The sequence below is a fragment of the Microchirus variegatus genome (assembly GCF_963457635.1).
Source record: "Microchirus variegatus genome assembly, chromosome: 23".
NCBI lineage: Eukaryota > Metazoa > Chordata > Actinopteri > Pleuronectiformes > Soleidae > Microchirus > Microchirus variegatus.
The window spans coordinates 9,406,282-9,427,070 of NC_139824.1; the positions used below are offsets into that span (position 1 = coordinate 9,406,282).

The window sequence follows — 20,789 nt, forward strand, 5'->3', positions numbered from 1 at the left end:
GTGACTTGCTCAGCATTTGCTCAAATTCACCCTCATGATAAAAACGAGAGAGATGATAAAGAGAGCTATTTTTTGAGTAACAATAGAGTGCAACGAAACGGCTACATTTAATGTATTTTATGTAAGAGCTTTAGTGAATAATATGGGGGTGAATTAATGGGCATTTTATGAAAATTATATTAATATTAAGCTTTGATGCCGCCTCATTATTAACTTTTTTGTTTATTTCTCTTATATAAAAGTGGACACATCTTTGAACAAAAAGCATTTTGAAAGGTCACAGTAGGAAAAGTACAAATAGTGTAAATAAGCAAGCTAATCAGGTATGAGTTCCACTGAGGCTCCATCCCCTTCTGGCCATTGTTAACATTTATCAGCAACAGCTGAGCGTTTTCTGCAAGAGCAACAAAAAACAACAACAACAAAAAAATGTCTGGATCAAAAGAAATGGAGTAATGCCCTTTTAACTTGAGCTACAGTTTGATTTGCTTGATTTTCATTCCGAAATGTGTGTGGGTTTTAGTGCTGTAGGGATGAAAAGTGGTTGATTATTTTATTGTTTTGTTAATCACAACAAAAGCCTTATTAAAAGAGAATGCAAAGCAAGTTTGGTGTGGTATGTTCTTCCTAAACGATATTCTTCCTGAGCTGCCTTGGTGGAGGTCTGCGCTCTCCGAGTGCTTTTCTAGTTGTTGTTTTCTTCCTCTATTCTGGCCCCCTCTTGACCAGACTAAGCTCATAGGCCCCCAGGTCATTTTGAGTTTGACACCCCTGCTATAGAGTAACATGATACATCTACAAAATCACAAGTGCGGGGGAGATGACTATAATCATCAACAGCAGTATTGTGGAGTGGAACCCATCTTCTGAAGCCTGTTAACTCCAAGGTGTTGTACTCTCAGTAATAGTCTTTTTCATACCTTGGTTGGTTTTATATGTGTGTGTATATATATATATATATATATATATATATATATATATATATATATATATATATATATGTAATATATATTTTAGGGCTGTCAAAATTAACGCATTAACGCACTTTCTCACTTTCATCGCGCTACGGGTAGACATGCAGTTTATGAACAGGCAAGGCGGCGGCCAACTGCTTAGGGCCCCGAGCCGGTAGGGGGGCTCCCGACACTCGGCGCCCAAATGCATCAGTGAGCAGCCGCATCACCGTCCCCCTTAAACAACAAGGGTTGATTTGCAATGACATCTCGGTAGGAAACCCCCCTAAAGGGGCCCCACGTCTCCTCACGTTAACCTGTGTGAAGCTGAAGGAAAATGAAGAGGAGTTATCAATCAGGAAGTTAGAAGAGGAAGAAAAAAAGAGGTCGAAGAAAAAAGAAAGAAAGACACACAGTTGTAAGTGGCGCTACTGGCGCAGATAATGATATAATCATAACATTAACAGTCACTGTCTAACGAACGGGGACACAGACAGCAGCTAACATTAGCGTCAGAATGCTAGCTGACGCTAACGCTAAAGCTAACGCTAACTAGTAGAAGCAGTGCTTCAAAGTGCTGATGAGGAATTTCCTGCTGTAGGTTTAGTACCACAAAAAAACTATTTAACTTCTATACTTTATATTTTGTTTATAATGTGAGTTATTTACAGTGCAACGTATAGTTTTTATTTAAAGTTATTTACAGCATTTTATTTTTTCTATTTATTTATATTGTCTTATAATGTGTTTTTTTTTTACAATGTAATGTTTCTTTTTTTACTAAGTTTGTATAGGTTTTTTCAAGTTATTTACAGTATTTTATTGTTCTTTACATTTATATTTTCACATACTTTATTTATCTCTCCATTACTACAACAATATAAAGAGAAAATTAGAAATTGTTGGCATTTTTACGAAAGGTAATTAATCGTGATTAATCCACAGCTACCCTGTGATTAATCTGATTAAAAATTTTAATCTTTTGACAGCCCTAATATATATATAAACTCGAATCCACTTACTGCAAACCTGCAAACCTAAAAATATATATATATATGTATTTATTTTATTTCATATTTAACCCTTAGAACACAGAGCATTTAGGGCACTTTTTTACCCTTACTCGATCAAAGTGTATATGAATATGCAATATAGTGACTTATATCCTTTTTTTCAGTACAACCTATAGGCGATATTTTGTTTTTTTTCATTTTCACCAACAATATAAACACCTGAGCAAAAGGTACTCAATTTAAAAAAATACAAAAAATAAATACAATTGAATTTGTGAAATTCGGAAATTGGCCACATTTCAAAGTTCGTTTGGCTCGTTTTTACAAATAAAAATAGAAGAAAAATAGTCTATTTTGTCATTTCGGTATATTTTTTTTAAAATATGCAATATCAAATCAATCATAACTTTGACTCAACGACACATAAGAACACGAAAAAACATTTAGTAAAGCCTGAAGCTGTGACCTACAAACACTCACCCCAGGATGTCCACATAGGAGCTGTGTATTATTCCCACAGCAATTTACTATCGGTGAACCGCGTTAGCACAAAGGGGTAACTTTATTTAACGAGGAAAACCCCATTGAGATTAAGAACCTATAGCAGCAAATATGAAACACTTAACAGTTACAAATGTACACAGTTAAAACACAAAAAAGAAAAGAATCCAGACGAAATTTACAAGCACATGTGGTTGTGGATTTAGCCTCAAGAACTGTCAGATTGGATTTGAAAGAGTTCAATGAAATTAATTCAGTTAGTTTCCAGTCTTTCTGCAACATAGTCCATGCAAAAGGTGCAGAATGGACATACGTCCTTTTACCCAGTTCAGTACAGGCATATGGAACTCATTTGATTATTCTCTAATCAAAAATGTGCGCAAAGCCCCACAATAGGTGTTCATTTCATAACCAGAAGCCATGTCCACTTTTTATGATCAGTCTGTGTGTTTGCAGTGTCCACCCACGGTAAGTGCATTCTGCTCATTTGAATGGTGTAGTGTATGACAGCTTGTACTAGTTCATGCAGCGGAACACTCTGTTCATACAGCTCCAGCCGTCGTCAGTTGACCACAATCTAATAGTCATGATCCGATTGCACTCACTCTCACACAAGGCGGTCGTTTTAAATAAGATTCACCCCCCTGCAGCATGAGCGAAACAAGGAAACTGACCCACAATACAGGATACTCACACATGTGTGAAGGTTGGCAGTGGCAGCCCTATTATTAACCACATCACACACACAATTCTTCCCCACATTTTATTTTTGGCTTTGAATTCATCAGATCTCTTGCCACGACCAAACGTGTCACAGCCGATATTTAATATAATCTGTTCACAGTCAATGTGACAGACGCCGACAAGTACAGGGAGAGGTTTTTGTAGTTGGATTTCTGAAGAATCTGCTTTCTTGTGATAACAGCAGTTATCACTTCAAAATGTACAGTTATGTTAGGTCAAAGACTGCTGGAGCCATGTTCATTTCTGAAGTGTGAAATAACTTCCTCCTCACAGTTTGTGTTGAAGCAACTGCATTGTTGTTGTTTTTTGACGAGAGTTGCATTAAAATGTCATTCTGTGGGAACGCCGTTCTCAGCTTTAGCATGCTGCTCCTTGATCAGGATATCTTATTTGAATCATCTAGATCAGTGGTTCTCAAACCTTTTATACCAAGTACCACCGGAGAAAGTATTGAGCGCTTTAAAATTGATTATCAATAAAATAACTTGCTGTCGTACATATACTTAAGACAGCAAAATTAGATTAGGATGGAGCGAGAGATAGGGTGAGTTTTATTATTATTATTATTATTATTATTATTGTTATTATTATTGTTATTATTATGAAATTTATTTATCTATCTATAAAGCAAGTTGTGTCAAAGTTAAAAATTGATTATCAAAATAATTTGCTTGGAACAATTGTTGTGGGATATTTATTGTACACTGATGATGAATTCTACAGAGTCTGGCAGTCCCTTCATATTCCATCATAAACCCTTTTTTTAGTATTTTGTTTATGATCAGATACCAACATGGTAAACATGTCCACTAATCACGCTTGGTCCATTATCATTCTAAGAATGGCATTATGCAGTTTTCACACACACATAGTAAGTAAAAACTGAAATGCGGTGTTTGGAAGATTTAATTGCATTAAAATCACAAATCCCAAAGCCTCATAATAAGTGCAAAGTGAATTTTATCTTTATTACTTCAGTATAACAAAACATACATTATTAAGAATTATTTTGTTCCCTTTTTGGAATAAATGAGCAAAACTTAAATTTATAAAAGCAGCAGGAATAATGCCTAAAGCAACATCCCAATTTAGAAAAGATTGAGTGGATTGAGTGTTGAAAAGTTATGGAGCAAAAATGAGTAGCTTCTTATTAAGGAGAATACTTTACTCTCCTTAAGTGTGAGGATTTTTTCTATTTATTGAGAAGCAACGGCGAGATCTCAAGGTATGAATTTGTTGCAAAAGCAAAACGAACACAAATAAACACTTGAGATGGAACATTTGACTTTAAAGATTTAAAGATAAACCCCAGTAATTCATCAGACATTTAATCTGCGCAGGTCGAAAATTAAATGTCAGGACATGAACTCACTGTAAATGCCGTTCGTATTTCTGTGCACTGCACCGATGGCATTATCAGTTGCTCTAGGGCAAAAACAATGAGACCACTCCATGTGTGGTGAGGCCTCACGTTAAACCTTTAACATTTAAACCCTATTGGCATTCAGAAACAACACCAATCTCTCATGCTCTAGATTTATGTGGATAATTCAGTCATTTGAGTCAGAATTGTTTTTAATCCAAAGCAACTGGTTTGGTCTCGTTGTTCTGCAACTAAATGGAATAAATGAATGAATCAGTAATTTAATTTTGCATTTCAGCTTGATGCACTTAAAGTTATTGATTTTCTACCTTTGTTTTACTAAGCAAATAACTATAGAATGTGGTGTGTGTGTGTGTGTGTGAGGGGTTAATTCAATGGTAAAGATGAGGTTAAATGAACCATTTGACTGTTTCAACATCTTTAAGTCATTGAGTAGATGATATAAATCTTACACAACCTCATCTTCCAATAATAATAATAGTACTACAGTATTAGAGCCACATTTAAGAGAGTGTTTTGTGACTGCGTGGTTAAACAATTACAATTTAACAACTTTTATTACTATATTTCACTGAATGAATTTGTTTTATCCAAGATTAGATCTGAAATCTTGGTCACAGCATACTCTACATTTGCTTAAAGGCGGCATGTTTTACGAAATCTACTTTTTTATCATTTAAATCCTTATATTTGGGACTCTGGAGGTCCTATCAGTCGGCAAAGTGTGAAAAACGATGACTCATGTCATGTTTTTGTGGTCCTCAGTACAGGAGATAAAACACGCGATGTTGACTTCCGCGCTCACTGGGACGTCAAAATGCTCTAAATTCCTGGAATTGTTGTTTCACGAAGCTCCGCTTTGTCCGTAAAACATGGGAGAGTGTTGGAGAGAACAACGGCATCTGAAAACTGGAACTCCGCGAAAAGTTCTATTCTCTTCTATTCTCTGTGCTCCACAGTGCAGCACAGAGTTCTACACAAACTTCCAGACTCAGAGGATTTATCTGTCCAGTGGATACATGTTATTATATGACAGCAATGTGCCTGCTAGAGCCTGCAAATGATCACTTTTCCAAATGCTAACTGCTGTTGCTGTTGCATTACACAGGTAAAATAATAGGTTATACGTCTGCTGTTTAGTTTTTGTTTGGGAATTATTTAATCAACCGTGAGAGCACAAGAAATAGGTTAGAAAACAGGTCCTGACATCGCCTCTCTACATTAAGAAGTTGGGTGTTTTGCAACAACAAGCCTCCCCTCCCCATAAGGACACGCATAAACACACATACTGAACATGTCACAGTTGACATTTAATATCAGCTGTTCACAGGTCAGGACACTGACAAGTAAATGGAGAGGATTTGTGACCACGTTTCTGGAAGAACTGCTATCTCGTGATAGCAGCAGTTCTTCAAAATGTGCAGTTATGTTAGGTCAAAGACCGCTGTCCATTTCTGAAGTGTATAATGACTTGCTATGTCTTCTTCCTCGCAGTTAATCTCCATGTTTTGAATAGACTAAATTTCCCTTATATGGTAGTTAAGTTAATCAACAATACTGTAGTGGCAAACTCAATTCCAAAGCCGGCCAAAGTCGCTAGCTGTAGCCAGGTTCTTATGGGCTTGACTCGTAGGTACTGCTTCAATCACCAAGGCAGGGAAGAGTCATGAAAAGGGTTTAGCACATTTATTTCCACTTGCCGTACATCCAGGTTACACTTTCATCCACATATATCCAAGCCTCTCTCGGATCAACACATAGAAATATTCCCTTGATGTTCCAGGTTGTGAATGACGATCTATAGAGCTTCTAACACACAAGTCCCCAGAGGCAAATTACTACATATATTCTAGTACATATCTACTATCCCTAGCTATCAGAGGTATCAACGGTCCACAATACCACATTCTTTTCCTCATATAATGTCTTGTAACGCAAAATTGCATTTTGAGGAAAAAATGTCATCATTGTATTTAGATTTTTTTTTAACACTTTTTAATTAAATGTGAATGACTAACTGGAATGAAATAATATGAATAATGTTTTATTTTTTAATTAATTTGTTATTTTCTTACTGGATTATCATGTCATGCATTGAAATAGGTTTGCACTGATCTAAACAAAAGACCAGGAATGGTTTGCAACAGGAAGAGGGGCAGTGGATTTCCACAGCAACACAACTCCTTATGTTATTTTATTTAGTGTGTGACGTTTGCTTGGTTCAGGAGCTTAAACTTCTTAATTTCACTGCTTCAGGACGGACATTAGGACGTCTGTCAGACAGTATGAAGATTTGTAAACGGTCCTTTTAGTAAACAGTTACAGCTTTGCTCATTTACGTGCTTATTTGAACCTGTGTAAATGTGGCAAACGGATCAAACTGCAAAACAAATAAATGCTCAGTTAAATTATGTGAACTCTCACATTGACTTAACAAGTGCAACATTTTCCTCATCTTTGATGTTTAAAGACAAATGGATCCCTGGAGTGTTCGGATAACACAGTCCAAGTTTCATCCTCCTGGCCCAATGCACGGCATGATGATGTTTGCATCATTTTTTTTTTTTTTAAACAACTTAAACCACCAAAACAGCATAAAACGAAACCTACCGCCTGAAGATTTCAAGTGTCAGATAGAGTTACAAGTAACCAACTGTAAGTTAAAAAAAAAAAAAAAAAAAAAGGTCACACCCACAGCAAAGACGGTATAAAAGTCATCATGGATTTTCATCTTCTTAGCAGAGAACTTCTTTATCTCCATACCAAAGGTAAGAAAGTTTCTTTATGAAATAATTTAAGTCGGCTGCAATTGCACAGTAAAAGGTAAATGAAAAGAAAAAGTATCTTTTACAATTTTGTGCACAATAAATGTAATTATTTTTATTCTTTCCTCCTCCAGGTTTCCTTCCTTTTGCCTGATTAAAAATGGCGAAATATGAAGTGAAAGTGTTCACTAGTAATTGTTTGTACGCTTCCACCTTTAACAACGTCTACGTTAAGCTGGTGGGCACAGAGGGAGAGAGCAACTCCACTTGGCTCAGAAACATACTCGCTCCTGTAAACTTCATCAGAGGCAGGGTAAGTTTGGAATAATTATAGCAACTCTGTGTACGCTCAGCCAGCTTTGTCTGTCTGAGATTACATCATCAACAAAATCACAAATGACCCAGAGTAGACCGTTATGAATACACACTCAATGTCAAGCTCATTGATAAATGTTTTCTGTCGTTACTCCAGGTGAACACAATAGACATCCACTGCCCTGCGTCCCTTGGGAAATTGATTCTGATAGAAATAGAAAAAAAGCCTTACATGATCTTCTCAGAAGACGCTTGGTTCCCTGCTAAGGTAGAAGTGAAATCCCCTGAGGGAAACACCTACTTCTTTCCCATCTACCGCTGGATTGATGACAGTGATCCACACTGCTTCAGAGAGGGAAAAGGTACAGAAATTTTGCTTCTCCTGCATTTTTTTTTATGCTTTTAACTTTCCAAGGAAGACAACAGAATGACAGTTCTTGCAGGCCAGACTGAAAGGAGGCCTGAACAAAGCCATGCCAACGTAAAAAATTATTTGTGCTTCTTGTTTTTTTTTTTTGTTTTTTTTTAAAGCTCTGTTGGCCCATGAAGAGACCAATCCTCTTGGCAAATTCGACAGGCAGCAGGAGCTCAAGATCCGAGCTGAAGAATATCGGTGAGGGACCAACATTTGTGCCGGTTTTAGACTTAAACCTACCCTTGGAACTATTCCAAGGGTCCGTACTAAATTAGATAAAAAGGCATTTAAATATGCAGCTCCCACTACATTTAGCAAACTACTAAATTGTTTGAAACTGAAGGAAATGCTGTCATTGACCTCTTTATTATTGTTAAATGATTTGGAGGCAGAAACATGACTGTAAATGCACTTTGTATATTTTATTATTTTTATATTGTATTGCATGTATGATTGAATTGCTTGGCACTGCTGCAGGTTATATACATCTGTAATATTGTACTATCAGTTTTTTTTAATTTTAACTTTGCACCTCTGTTACAAGACACATTAATCAACAGGAAACCCTTAACTTTAGCTGTTCACACTCCCAAAAAGGAAGTAAATGCAGCGTCTTTGTCGAGCTTTGGGCCCCACAGTAGGGTTTGTGACAGTGTGCGAAATATCCATTAATAATCGGGGGGGTCCAAGCTCTCATTTATTGCACAATACTGTATCACCACCCCAGGTGCCACGCTGCAGTATTGGTCTTCCCTGTCAGATGTGGGCTTGTGTGGGCCTTTTCCACAGCGCCATTTGGAAAGCAATTTATTAAAGCATTAAAATACAAAACTACAAATAAATTAATTTACATTTTGTCTGGTTATAAAGGATAAGAAAGCATGCAAATTGTAGTATGTATGTAGATCATAGAAAACTGAAATTAAAAAAATCATTAGGAAAAAAAACACGTTTTCCAATTACACTGTAACATGTTTAGACCCCCCTCAAATTTTGCATTTGAGGCTTTCAGGGGGTCTCAAAGGTTAATCAGGTCTAGCCCCCCCAGACCCCCCTGTATTTCGCACAGTGGTTTGTGCCCTCTAGTGGGGGAAACATCTGCTCTAAGCAAAGCACTCTGCTATCTACAAAGTTTCTCATGACTCTTTCACCAGCTGGCACAACTTTGAAGATGGACTACCCCACTGCATTAAAGCAGAAACCCCTGAGGACTTGCCAAGTGAAGTTCGGTTCTCCTTCACCAAGAACATGGAGTTTAATTTCACCGCAGTTGCTGGGTAATATCTATTGATTCAACTATTAATCTACCTGCTCATCAAAATAATTGAGGAAATCTTAATAAAGGTTCTCTGCTTTCACAGATTGGCTGATCTGGAGTTGACCAAACTGGTTAACTGCCGTGAAAGGTGGACTAATTTTGATGACATCAGTCGGTTGAACTGCAATTCGACCGATATATCAGGTAATGCATTATCATGGCACTCACTTGATGGAGTGATTGTTATTCAAATGTTTAAGTCAACCATTATATTTGTTGTTTTAGCAAATCACATCCAGAAAATATGGGAAATGCAGTTGTGAAATAACAGGTTTTTCAGAAAAGAAACAGCTTCTTCGTGTCCAAGGTTTATTTAGTGCAGGGGTTCTGCAACCTTTAGGATGAAAAGATCCATTTTTGTCGCCTCTCCACCAAAATAAAATTCATTTGGAGTCACAGAAAAACCCACTAAATGAAGATAATACGGTTTTTATACAGATATACTATCTACAATAGCAATAGTTTGTTTCATTTATGAAATTTAAGAACTACAAAATGTTCAGTTTATACCCAATATCTATATGCTCTTAAGTGGAGCAAAAATAAAACACATATTGATGTAGACCCAGTTCTTCCATTGTTTCATTGTTTGTGGCAAATTAATAAATTAAAATGAACCCAGGACATCCAAACGTGTACTAATATTGCATTTTACGTCGACGTTGGATGTGATGCACGACATATTTAAACACTTTTGTTTGTCTTCTTGATCTCTAACGTTACAAGAGCCACTGCAGAGTGGCAGAAGAGCCACATGTGGCTCTAGAGCCTCAGGTTGCAGACCCCTGATTTAGTGAGACAAAAGCACAGTCCAGGCTCTCTGAAAACTGGAGGTAAAACCTGTGTTTGTCCTACTATTTTATGTAAAAGTTGAGTTAAATTGTCAGCTTGCTAAATAAGACCAACTCTCATCATTCCAATCCAAATGCCAATTATGACAGATATTGACTGATTATATACAGGGCTTTAACTTTATGTTCCTGTTAAGGTTAATACACCAGTATGTAGAAGTGAAATTATAATTTAATGCTGTTGCTTTTTCAAATTTACTGTTTTACAAAAAATAGAAAGGCACATTATTATTTCTTGATTAAGATGTCAAAATTATAGTTATTCACTCGCATTCCTTAATGATATCAACCTCTGCATGTTTCTTCAATAGAGCATTATGTTATTATATCTGTATTATGACACCAGTGTGACTCACAGCTGGTACTGTCCAATAAGAGCCTGGTTGCATATTTCAGGAGGCTTTAAATCAGGAGTTCAGATTCGTATGGGTTACAAAACAACAAGTTGCTGCTTGGAGCAGCCATCACAAAGGCCTGGTCACCTCTGTTTTTGTTTAGCACTGATTTCATCAGAAGCTTCATGTTGGTTGACAATTCTCTGGATGGAGTGATTACTGAGATAAATGATGTGGTGCAAGTCCATTTAAAACCTTAAAAACAAGCAGTATCATCCTGAAACTCAATTCTGCTTTTTTCCAGACTATGTTGAGAAACACTGGAAGGAGGACAAGTTCTTTGGCTACCAGTATCTAAATGGTGTCAACCCCATGTTGATCAGACGCTGCACAGTCCTGCCGGAGAACTTTCCTGTCCCTGAAGACATGGTCTCCCTCTTTGTTGAGGGTAGCTTGGAAGAACAAATGAAGGTGAAGATCTCATACATAGAGTATGTGTAAATGTGGAAGTGTCCTTTTTGATTGCGTTGACATTTTTCATGTTTCATATACGCACTTGTATGAAAGTCATTTTTTTCTTTTCTTTAATCTTGATAAAAAATGACAAACAGAAAGGCAATGTATACCTGTGTGACTACAAGCGTTTGGATGGCCTGAAAGCAAAAGTGATCGAAGGGAAACGTCAGTACTTGACCGCTCCCCTCGTCCTCCTCTTCAAAAAACGGGATAACACGTTGGTGCCCATCGCTATTCAGGTGAGACAGGCATGACATACAGTGTCATTGACAGTATAGATGTATGTTGGGAGTATTGATTTGCATAGCTATCTTTCAAATGAGCTGCTTAGACAGCAAACAAATCATAGTGCAGCTAGTTCTTCTTGTTGGTATTGATTGGATTAATATGCATCTCATTATCTTGTCCTGTAGCTGAAGCAGACTCCAGGAGATGACAATCCAATCTTTTATCCGTCCGATTCCGAGCATGACTGGTTACTGGCCAAGACTTTTGTGAGAAGTGCCGAGTTCACCGAGCATCAACTCAACAGTCACCTGCTGCGCTCTCACCTGCTGGCGGAGGTTTTTGCAGTGTCACTTCTGCGCAACTTGCCAATGGTGCATCCACTCTACAAGGTAACATAACATACATTTTACTTTCATGGTTGGTTTTTCAGAGTCATTTTTTTGAGTTTAGAGAGCATTCATTCCTTTACTGAGAGTTCGATTTATAACATAATGGACGGCTTGTTTAGTTTAATCAAGTTTTACGTTGATCTAAGTTTAAAGGTGCCATATGTAAGAATGTGGCCAAAAACAGTTACTACATTAAAATTCAAAATACCGAGGTATTTAAGGTTTCGTTTTCTGACATAACTGGCAACCTGTGGTTGCTCGGCAGCAGAGACTCTACTGACTGCAATGATTGGTTGACGGCAGTAGGTGGCGCCACATGCCAAAACATGATTTCAAAACATAAACGTGATTTGCAGTCTGCAAAATATTTTTTTTAATGCAAATATTTTGGCTGCACTGTTGTTGTTGGTGAGTTCAGTTTGTTATATGAACATTATTCCTGAGTCTCTGTGACATATTAGGAGGATTTTATGGCCAGTTGCTTTAGATTTATTACATAATGCACCTTTAAGACACTGGGAGATAGTCCTGTCCTTAAGTCACATATATGGTATAGTTTGTCGACTTTAAGCAGGCACCTGAGGACTTTGCAGTTGTTCAGAAGGAAAGCCCATTCAGATCTGCGAGGCATAGCAATCTTTCTACAGGATCAGTTGGACAGATATGGCATGCTCCATGGATACAAGATGATGCATTTGAAATGCATTCAGGCTGGCCATGTGGTGACTCAAGAGATGATCGGGAAACTGCTGAAAATATTGGTTCTGCACAGTGTGCCGCATGTATGTGCGGGCAGAAGGTCCATGGACCATAGGTCTATGGGAGTCACTTGCAGGTTGGAGGACGAGAGTTCTTCATAATCCAGAAAGAAAATGACTCCGTAAAACAGGGAGGGAAAGAAAATTAGCACGAAAAACAGAAAAAATTCTCAGAAAAACAGCAAAAAACATTAGACAGAAAAACATGGAAAAATATGACAAAAAAAATAAAAAATTGATTACTCAGAATTTATAGTTTTTTTCCCTTTTCCAAATGAATGCAATGTGCTTCCATATCAATAAGATTCCAAAAGGTTTGAGTCCTTTTTGCTCAGGTGTGTTTATATAGTTGGTTGAACAATATATAATTTAATCAGATAAGACACCCTGTATTGCATGCATGTGTTCGTACAGCCTCTGTAAATATACATTTTAACATAATAATGGTAAAAAGAGATGCCAAATAATAATGTTACTAACAGAGTTTTCCGTTTCACTCAGCTCCTCGTGCCGTACACTCGCTACACCTTGCAGATCAACCTGCTAGCTCGGAAAAATCTCATTTCCAAGGAGGGCGTTTTCACAAAGGTATGAAATGATGACCGTTCTCTGTCGACTGTTACCAACAAAATGTTTTTTTTTTTATTCTTCATTATAATCAATGCTGTTTGTCTTTCTTCATATTCCTCTCAGTATACAGCCTCTGGTTTGAAGGAGACCGTGAGGACGTTCCTGAGTAGATCACTGACCTCAGTGACCTACAGCTCCCTCTGTATACCAGATGACATCGCTGAGCGTGGACTGGGAGACATCCCAAGCTTCTACTACAGGGATGATGGACTCCAGCTCTGGGATATCATCTTCAAGTATTATACACAGCTTTCAATTTGCACTAGCGTTATACAGTATAAAGACATAGGACTCTATCTTGGTGCTCAGTGCAGTACAAGAATCTTTGCTAGTTGTCATTTTCTTTCTGTAGGAAATGCACTTGCACCCATTAAGTGCACCTGTAAGCGTGTTGGTCATGGTAACTAAGTGGTGATGGATGCAACCTAGTGCTCTTGCGCTTCATTTAGACCATGCGATGTAGATCGTTTGATTTTTTTTGTTTAGTTTTTTTTAGACTGCAATGAGGCCAAGTTAGCTGGTTAACTGTGTGTCAAGGCTATGGCTAAAATCAGATATGTCAATTCAAAATATTGTTATCCTAATAGCATGATTGCCTACGTCATTCTTTACCAATGTGCTTGCTAAAAAATTCAAATACTATTAGGCTAACGATATGCCAGATTTCAGATGAAGAGAAAAACTCTTGTTACAACAAGAGCCTATTCATCAAGAACCTGGGGTTTCTGCGTGCGCTGATGTTATCAAATCTAATTATAAATGCAAATTAAAGGGGCCATATGTAAGAAAGTGGCCAAAAACAGTTACTACACTCAAATTCAAAATACCGAGGTCTTTTAGGTTTCATTTTCTCCGCCACTGTAGCTCAGACGTACTGTAACTGGCAACCCGTGGTTGCTCGGCAGCTGAGACTCTAATGACTGCAACGATTGGCAGATGGCGGTAGGTGGAGTGAGTTAATCTGTTGTTCCGAGGAGCTCACATGCTCGTTTTAGGTATTCTGTCCACAATCTATAGGTAAAAACACTTTAGCAAAATGTAGCATTTGTTTTCTTATGCTAAGGGAAACATTATTTCATTACCTCATCAGGAAATCGCTCACTACAATGTTCTTTTGCATGTTTCTTAAAGGTTTGTGAAAGGAGTTCTCAGCTACTACTACAAGAATGACGCCGCAGTCCAGAAAGACTCTGAGCTGAAAAAGTGGATTAAGCACATTTATAAATATGGGTTTCTTTCTCAGGCATCCACAGGTGAGGTTTAATATAATAAATTGATATGTGCAGAGTTACATCTGCCACTATATTATTGTACATGAACCATATATTAGACTTGGGTTTGTTATCTATCTATATTTGGTATCTGCTTTGTAATTCCCAGGAATCCCACAGACATTTACCACAGTGGATGAACTGATCAAGTTTGTCACCATGGTGATGTTTACTTGCTCATGCCAGCATGCGGCAGTGAACAGCGGACAGGTGATTCCCTTTATTATACCTGAATGATCAGTGTTGCAGTTTATTGATTCTTTAACATAAACAGAGCCACGCAATCGATAGCCACAGCCACACTCAGCAGTAGCAATTCTTGACGTTGGGCTTAAACACGTTGAGCAAATTGCCCGCAAATTCTGTCGTGTTGACAAGGAAAATGCAGTAACATGTTATAATAACAGTACAGTATCAATATGGTAAATGATAAAGAAAATTCAAATAGGTAATTTATGGTAATACTATTATTGATGTATTTATCTTTGAAATAACAATAGAAATACAGTATATGTAGGACATAATGTATGGACTCTCATTTCATGCTACCCCAATGCTGCCTCACACTGCTGCCACTGATCAGACTTTAGCAGCCTCTAAAGTTTAAAAGGTTATATCATGTCTGGCTCAGCTCTTGTACAGGGGTTTCCTCTCAAGCTACGAGTTTGGTTTGAAAGGGACATATTATCCAAAATCAACTTTTTAATCATTTAAATCCTTATATTTGGGACTCTGGAGGCCCTATTTTTTTTTCGTGGTCCTCCTCAGTCTAAGTACAGGAGATGAAACACACGATGTTGACTTCTGCGCTCACTGGGAAAAATGCAGCTCAATGCGCTAAATTTCTGTAATTGTTGTCTCGCGGTGCTCCACTTTGTCCATAAAACACACGAGGGCAACAGTATCTGAAAACCAGAAGTCCGCGAAAAAGTTATATTCTTGGCTCCACAGTGCAGCACAGAGTTCTACACAAACTTCCAGCCTCAGAGGATTTATCTGTCCAGTGGATACATGTTATATATGACGGCAATGTGCCTGCTAGAGCCTGCAAACGATCACTTTTCCAAATGCTAACTGCTGTTAGCTCCCAGTAGCCTCTGTGGCTGATGTCATTGCCTGTCCCTTAAGTTTCGTTTTACTTTTTTTTTTTTTTTTTTTTAAATTAACATGGACCTATACGTGGTTTAATTGTGATGAGAGTTATCCTGACTGAATTATTGGTTCACTGTAGTTCGACTATGGGGCCTGGATGCCCAACACTCCTATGTCCCTGCAACTTCCTCCACCAACCACAAAGGGGACAACCAATGAGACCACGTTGCTGGACACATTACCCGATGTCAACATCACGGCTCAGGGCATGGCGATCATGTGGATACTCAGTCAACAGTCCAGTGACTTTGTAAGTATCCCGACTGTGTGATAACCGAAGTAACTCATGTTTTCATGTCAATTTTTCAATTTTCATGTCAATTCTTTGGGGAATTAAAAATGTATAATGTATTTTCAGGTCCAACTTGGCCAGTTCCCGCAACAAGAATTCTTTGAAGATACTCCCTGCAAACAGATAAAGGAATTCCAGGAAGATCTTAAGAAGTTAAGTGCAGCCATTGGGGTCAGAAACCAGAGTCTGGATGTCAAATACACATACTTGGACCCATGCAAGTTAGAAAATAGTGTTGCCATTTGAGTGACTTGCTCAGCATTTGCTCAAATTCACCCTCATGATATAAACGAGAGAGATGATAAAGAGAGCTATTTTTTGAGTAACAATAGAGTGCAACGAAACGGCTAAATTTTATGTATTTATGTAAGAGCTTTAGTGAATAATATGGAGGTGAATTAATAGGCATTTTATGAAAATTATATTAACATTAAGCTTTGATGCTGCCTCATTATTAACTTGTTTGTTTATTTCTCTTATATAAAAGTGGACACATCTTTGAACAAAAAGCATTTTGAAAGGTCACAGTAGGAAAAGTACAAATAGTGTAAATAAGCAAGCTAATCAGGTATGAGTTCCACTGAGCCTCCATCCCCTTCTGGCCATTGTTAACATTTATCAGAAACAGCTGAGCGTTTCCTGCAAGAGCAACAAAAAACAACAACAAAAAAAAAAATTCTGGATCAAAAGAAATGGAGTAATGCCCTTTTAACTTGAGCTACAGTTTGATTTGCTTGATTTTCATTCCGAAATGTGTGTGGGTTTTAGTGCTGTAGGGATGAAAAGTGGTTGATTATTTTATTGTTTTGTTAATCACAACAAAAGCCTTATTAAAAAGAATGCAAAGCAAGTTTGGTGTCGTATGTTCTTCCTAAACGATATTCTTCCTAAACAATGTTCTTCCTGAGCTGCCTTGGCGGAGGTCTGCGCTCTCCGAGTGCTTTTCTAGTTGTCGTTTTCCTCTATTCTGGCCCCCTCTTGACCAGACTAAGCTCATAGGCCCCCAGGTCATTTTGAGTTTGACACCCCTGCTATAGAGTAACATGATACATCTACAAAATCACAAGTGCGGGGGAGATGACTATAATCATCAACAGCAGTATTGTGGAGTGGAACCCATCTTCTGAAGCCTGTTAACTCCAAGGTGTTGTACTCTCAGTAATAGTCTTCTTCATACCTTGATTGGTTATTGACGTGGTGATTTGAGTTGCTGTAGCTTTTCTATCGTTTCAAACCAGTCAGGCCATTCCCCCTCTCACTTCTGGCAAAATCCCAGTAGCAGACTCTGAAATACTCCCGGCCTGTCAGGCAACAACAACTAAACCACATTTTAAATCACCTTTATTCCCCCGTTCTGATCCTGGGTTTGAACTTCAGTTGAGTTGCTGCCATGTGATTGGCTGATACGATATTTGTGTTTTTGTGAACCTTTAGAACACAGAGCATTTGGGCTGCTTTTTTCCATTACGAAACCTGATGAAGAAAAAATTATAAAATATATATATGGACATACATATACATATATATATATATATATACATACATACATACATATACACATATATGTATATATATATATACACAAACTAAAAATGTTTGAAATCGGATTTAATTTGTGAAATTTGGAAATATGCCACAGTTCAAAGTTCACTTGGCTCGTTTTTATGTACAAAAAGAAAAGAAAAAGCTATTGTGTGACTTCTGCACTACTATTGCGACTTTATAGTACTAATAAAAATGTGACTTAAAATTAATTAGAAGACAAAAAAAGTGACCTATAAACACAGCCGCATGATGTCCATATAAGGAGTTGTGTATTATTCCCATGGCAACTTATCATGATCTGTGCCGTATCTAAGGGTTAGCAAGCAGTTAAATTGCTGTACCTAATAAAATGGTCAATGAGAAAATGTGTCAACAGTACTGTTATTGTTCTCTGGAAAGCACACCCCTAGAAAACATGGAAAATGGAACTTGTGACACTTACACACAGCAAACAGACCTCTCCTTTACTCAGGTTATTGTGTGTAGGTGGCGTATAAGCGATTCAGTATTCTTTTTTTTTACAAGAATATTAAATTAAAAAAAATAGATGATTCCTGGTCTTTTCTGTGCCATTTTATTCATGCATGTAGTTTTTGTACTACTATTTCTAAACTCAAAGGCCTAGAACATCCAAATATACAGTACAATCTACGATACACCTGACTTCTTTTGTATGTGTAATTGTCATTCACAAATGTCTCCGGTCTGTGTTTACAGAATTTCACCATCTCTCCATCTGTGTTTAAGAGTCTACATTCTCGGTGGCCTGTTTCTTGCTGAGCGATGCGGCCGATTGAGGTCGACAAAGAGTCTAACCACAGTTCCCAGAGGACTCTTGGTTTCCTTTCGAGGTTAAGGTGATGTTTCCTTGGGGGGGGGGGGACTCTTAAATTTCCCATCTATCACTGGATCGCTGCAGTTTGGCGAGGTGACCTGTTTGCACAACTGTACAGAGCACTGTGCTGTTTATACAGACTGCATATTATTACTCTATTCGATGCATAACGGCAGAAAACCCATTTTCTCAGCATTGTGAAGTCGGCTTCTTCTTCAGTAAGAGAATGTCTCTCAGTTGCAGCCACGCAGTGCAGCCACATAAACCTTATCAGAAAATAGTTTCAGAAATCCGAAGCAGTTTAAATCTTTGCCCAACCGGCCCCAAAAAATACAATAGTACATAAATAATGCTTTGCTTTCTGTCAACATAATCATGAATAACAACTATTGTCAAGGAAAATTCGGGTTTTGAATGAACAAGCTCTTATCTGCACTGTTAAAGGCCTTATCCCAGTGACTTTTTCGATGAGAAAAAATTCAGAGAATCTGTAGAAAACCCGCGCAAACACGGGGAGAACATGCAAACTCCATGTAGAAAGACCCTTGTTCTGACCAGGTCCCGAGCCTGGGTCTTCATGCTGCACAGACGATGACATTCATTTACACAATAAAAAAAGAAATTAAAGTATTGGAGTTCGCACAGAAGCTTACTTTGAGAACAATGACCTGCTGGACTGTTGATTGTGAACTGGATTGGATTCTTGGATTGTAAACTACTGCAGTCAAGGCCAGTAATGAAAACCTTGGGTAATGTAGCTCAACTGCAGTGACCTGATGGCTTTAAAACAACTAAAGGAAAAACCTTATGCAAGAGGTTTGCAGTTGGCCGAATGAGGAGCTTTCAGACTTCCCTGACATGACCATTTTAGCAATGACTCCTATAGCTATAGAGTATGTCTAGCAGATTCTTTGGAATTGTTTCTTTCACTTCCTGTACTTGTAAAAGGCGTACATCCAAAAAAAAACTGTAAAAACAGTCTATGCTGGGCTTAAAATGTTGCTTACTAAAAAGAAATGCACATACAATGCAGTGTGCACAGTGTGTCTATCCTCACCATAAAAAATATTTTCCCCAATGGATTTGTTGACCATTCACCCAATTTATAACTTAATTTAGGGAGCTGCTTTAAAATGATTGTCAGTAACTGCAGTCAAGGACAAACACAGGGTCAAAAAAGATAGGAGCTCTTTCCTTTTAAGGTAGGAACGTAAACGTCCCTCACATGACAACGATCAGTATATTTTTATATATTAAGTGTTATTGTTTCCATAACCACACTCAGTCTGACACTACAATTATAGTCGGTGTTCTTGATCCCTCCCTTCTTTTCCACTCATTCTATAGCATGTCGTCCAAAAGTTGACCAAAATGTCATACTATAGCATGTGGTCCAAAATTTGACCAAAAAAAAGATGTAATATCTCAATTGTCCACTGGAGGGCAGTTTAGATAAATCCATTTGGAATCTTCCACTTCCTGTTTGCCATTTGGAGCCAGCAGGAGCAGGTGGAGACACCCGGGAGGAGGACGAGGAGCAGCGTGGACAAACATGTGGTAACTGCTGCTTAAAAATGATCCACACATTTCTTAGATGTTCTGTTGACGCTCTGTTTACAACTGTTGTTAACATCCGACCTGGGTGATCTGATCACAGGTGTTCACATGTCACTGGCTGCTGCTGCTATTGCTATTGCTATTGCTATTGCTATTGCTATTGCTATTGCTATTGCTATTGCTAATGCTAATGCTAATGCTAATGTCACAGCTCCACAGTAAAAAAAACACCTTTCATTTGTCTTCACATACAAATGATGTTGTTTTATGTTTGTTACAGAAAGACAAAACATCCAGAAAATGTTTGAAAAATGTTCATCAATGTTTCTCAAACCTGGAATTGATGATTATAAAATATCTTCTCTTTTTTTTATCCATTAGCAAAAAATTATTCTGTTTTAATTATTTCTTTGTTATAAGGAACAAAGAAAGCAGAAAATGTTCAACATTTGTAATAAAATAAAACAATTAAAGAACCAACAACAATCCATTGATTATTAAAGTAATGGCCAATTAATTTAGTAATGGTTTAATAATGCAGTAATCATTGCATCCGTACTTGTTTTATATATTTTTTTAAAAATCATCAGAGACAACATGATACGATTTATCACGATATTTGAAAAATCATATATTGCGTTATACTGACTGCGTGAGTGAAAGTGAGCACTTGGCACCATCTAGTGGACTGAAATATTAATTTAGTTTGTTATTTTTTAATACCAGTCCACAAAAACGTTTGGCGTTTATGTGTAACATCAGTGTGTGCAACCACAGCAACCAACAACATTAGCTGTACGTAAAGTTACACTATCGTATGGATGTAGTTTTGTCGCCACTTTCACGTTAGACACTGGAGACGCATCGGAGTGTTGCATTTACACTTCTGTTCAATATTGTCACAGTGTCTCCGACCACCTCCTGTCGTGGTTTGGCAAATCGGTGAACAATCTGGTTTCTTGGTTTGTGGACAAAACAAGACATTTTAGAACAACATCATTTTCCAGGTTTAAAAAAACCTG

General features: G+C 37.6%; 1 protein-coding gene across 1 annotated transcript; it reads left to right on the top strand.

The window, feature by feature from the left end:
• Positions 1 to 7,520: 7,520 nt before the first annotated feature.
• On the top strand, positions 7,521 to 16,076 carry LOC310943727 (arachidonate 12-lipoxygenase, 12R-type-like; the record flags this gene model as incomplete). The annotated part of the gene is made up of 14 exons (XM_083909362.1): positions 7,521 to 7,673; positions 7,833 to 8,037; positions 8,207 to 8,288; positions 9,245 to 9,367; positions 9,452 to 9,552; positions 10,899 to 11,065; positions 11,206 to 11,349; positions 11,524 to 11,727; positions 12,987 to 13,073; positions 13,179 to 13,351; positions 14,247 to 14,368; positions 14,496 to 14,596; positions 15,618 to 15,788; positions 15,897 to 16,076. The coding sequence occupies 14 exons, from the start codon at positions 7,521 to 7,523 to the stop codon at positions 16,074 to 16,076; spliced, it is 2,013 nt and encodes a 670-aa protein (XP_083765488.1).
• Between the last annotated feature and the right edge of the window lie 4,713 nt (positions 16,077 to 20,789).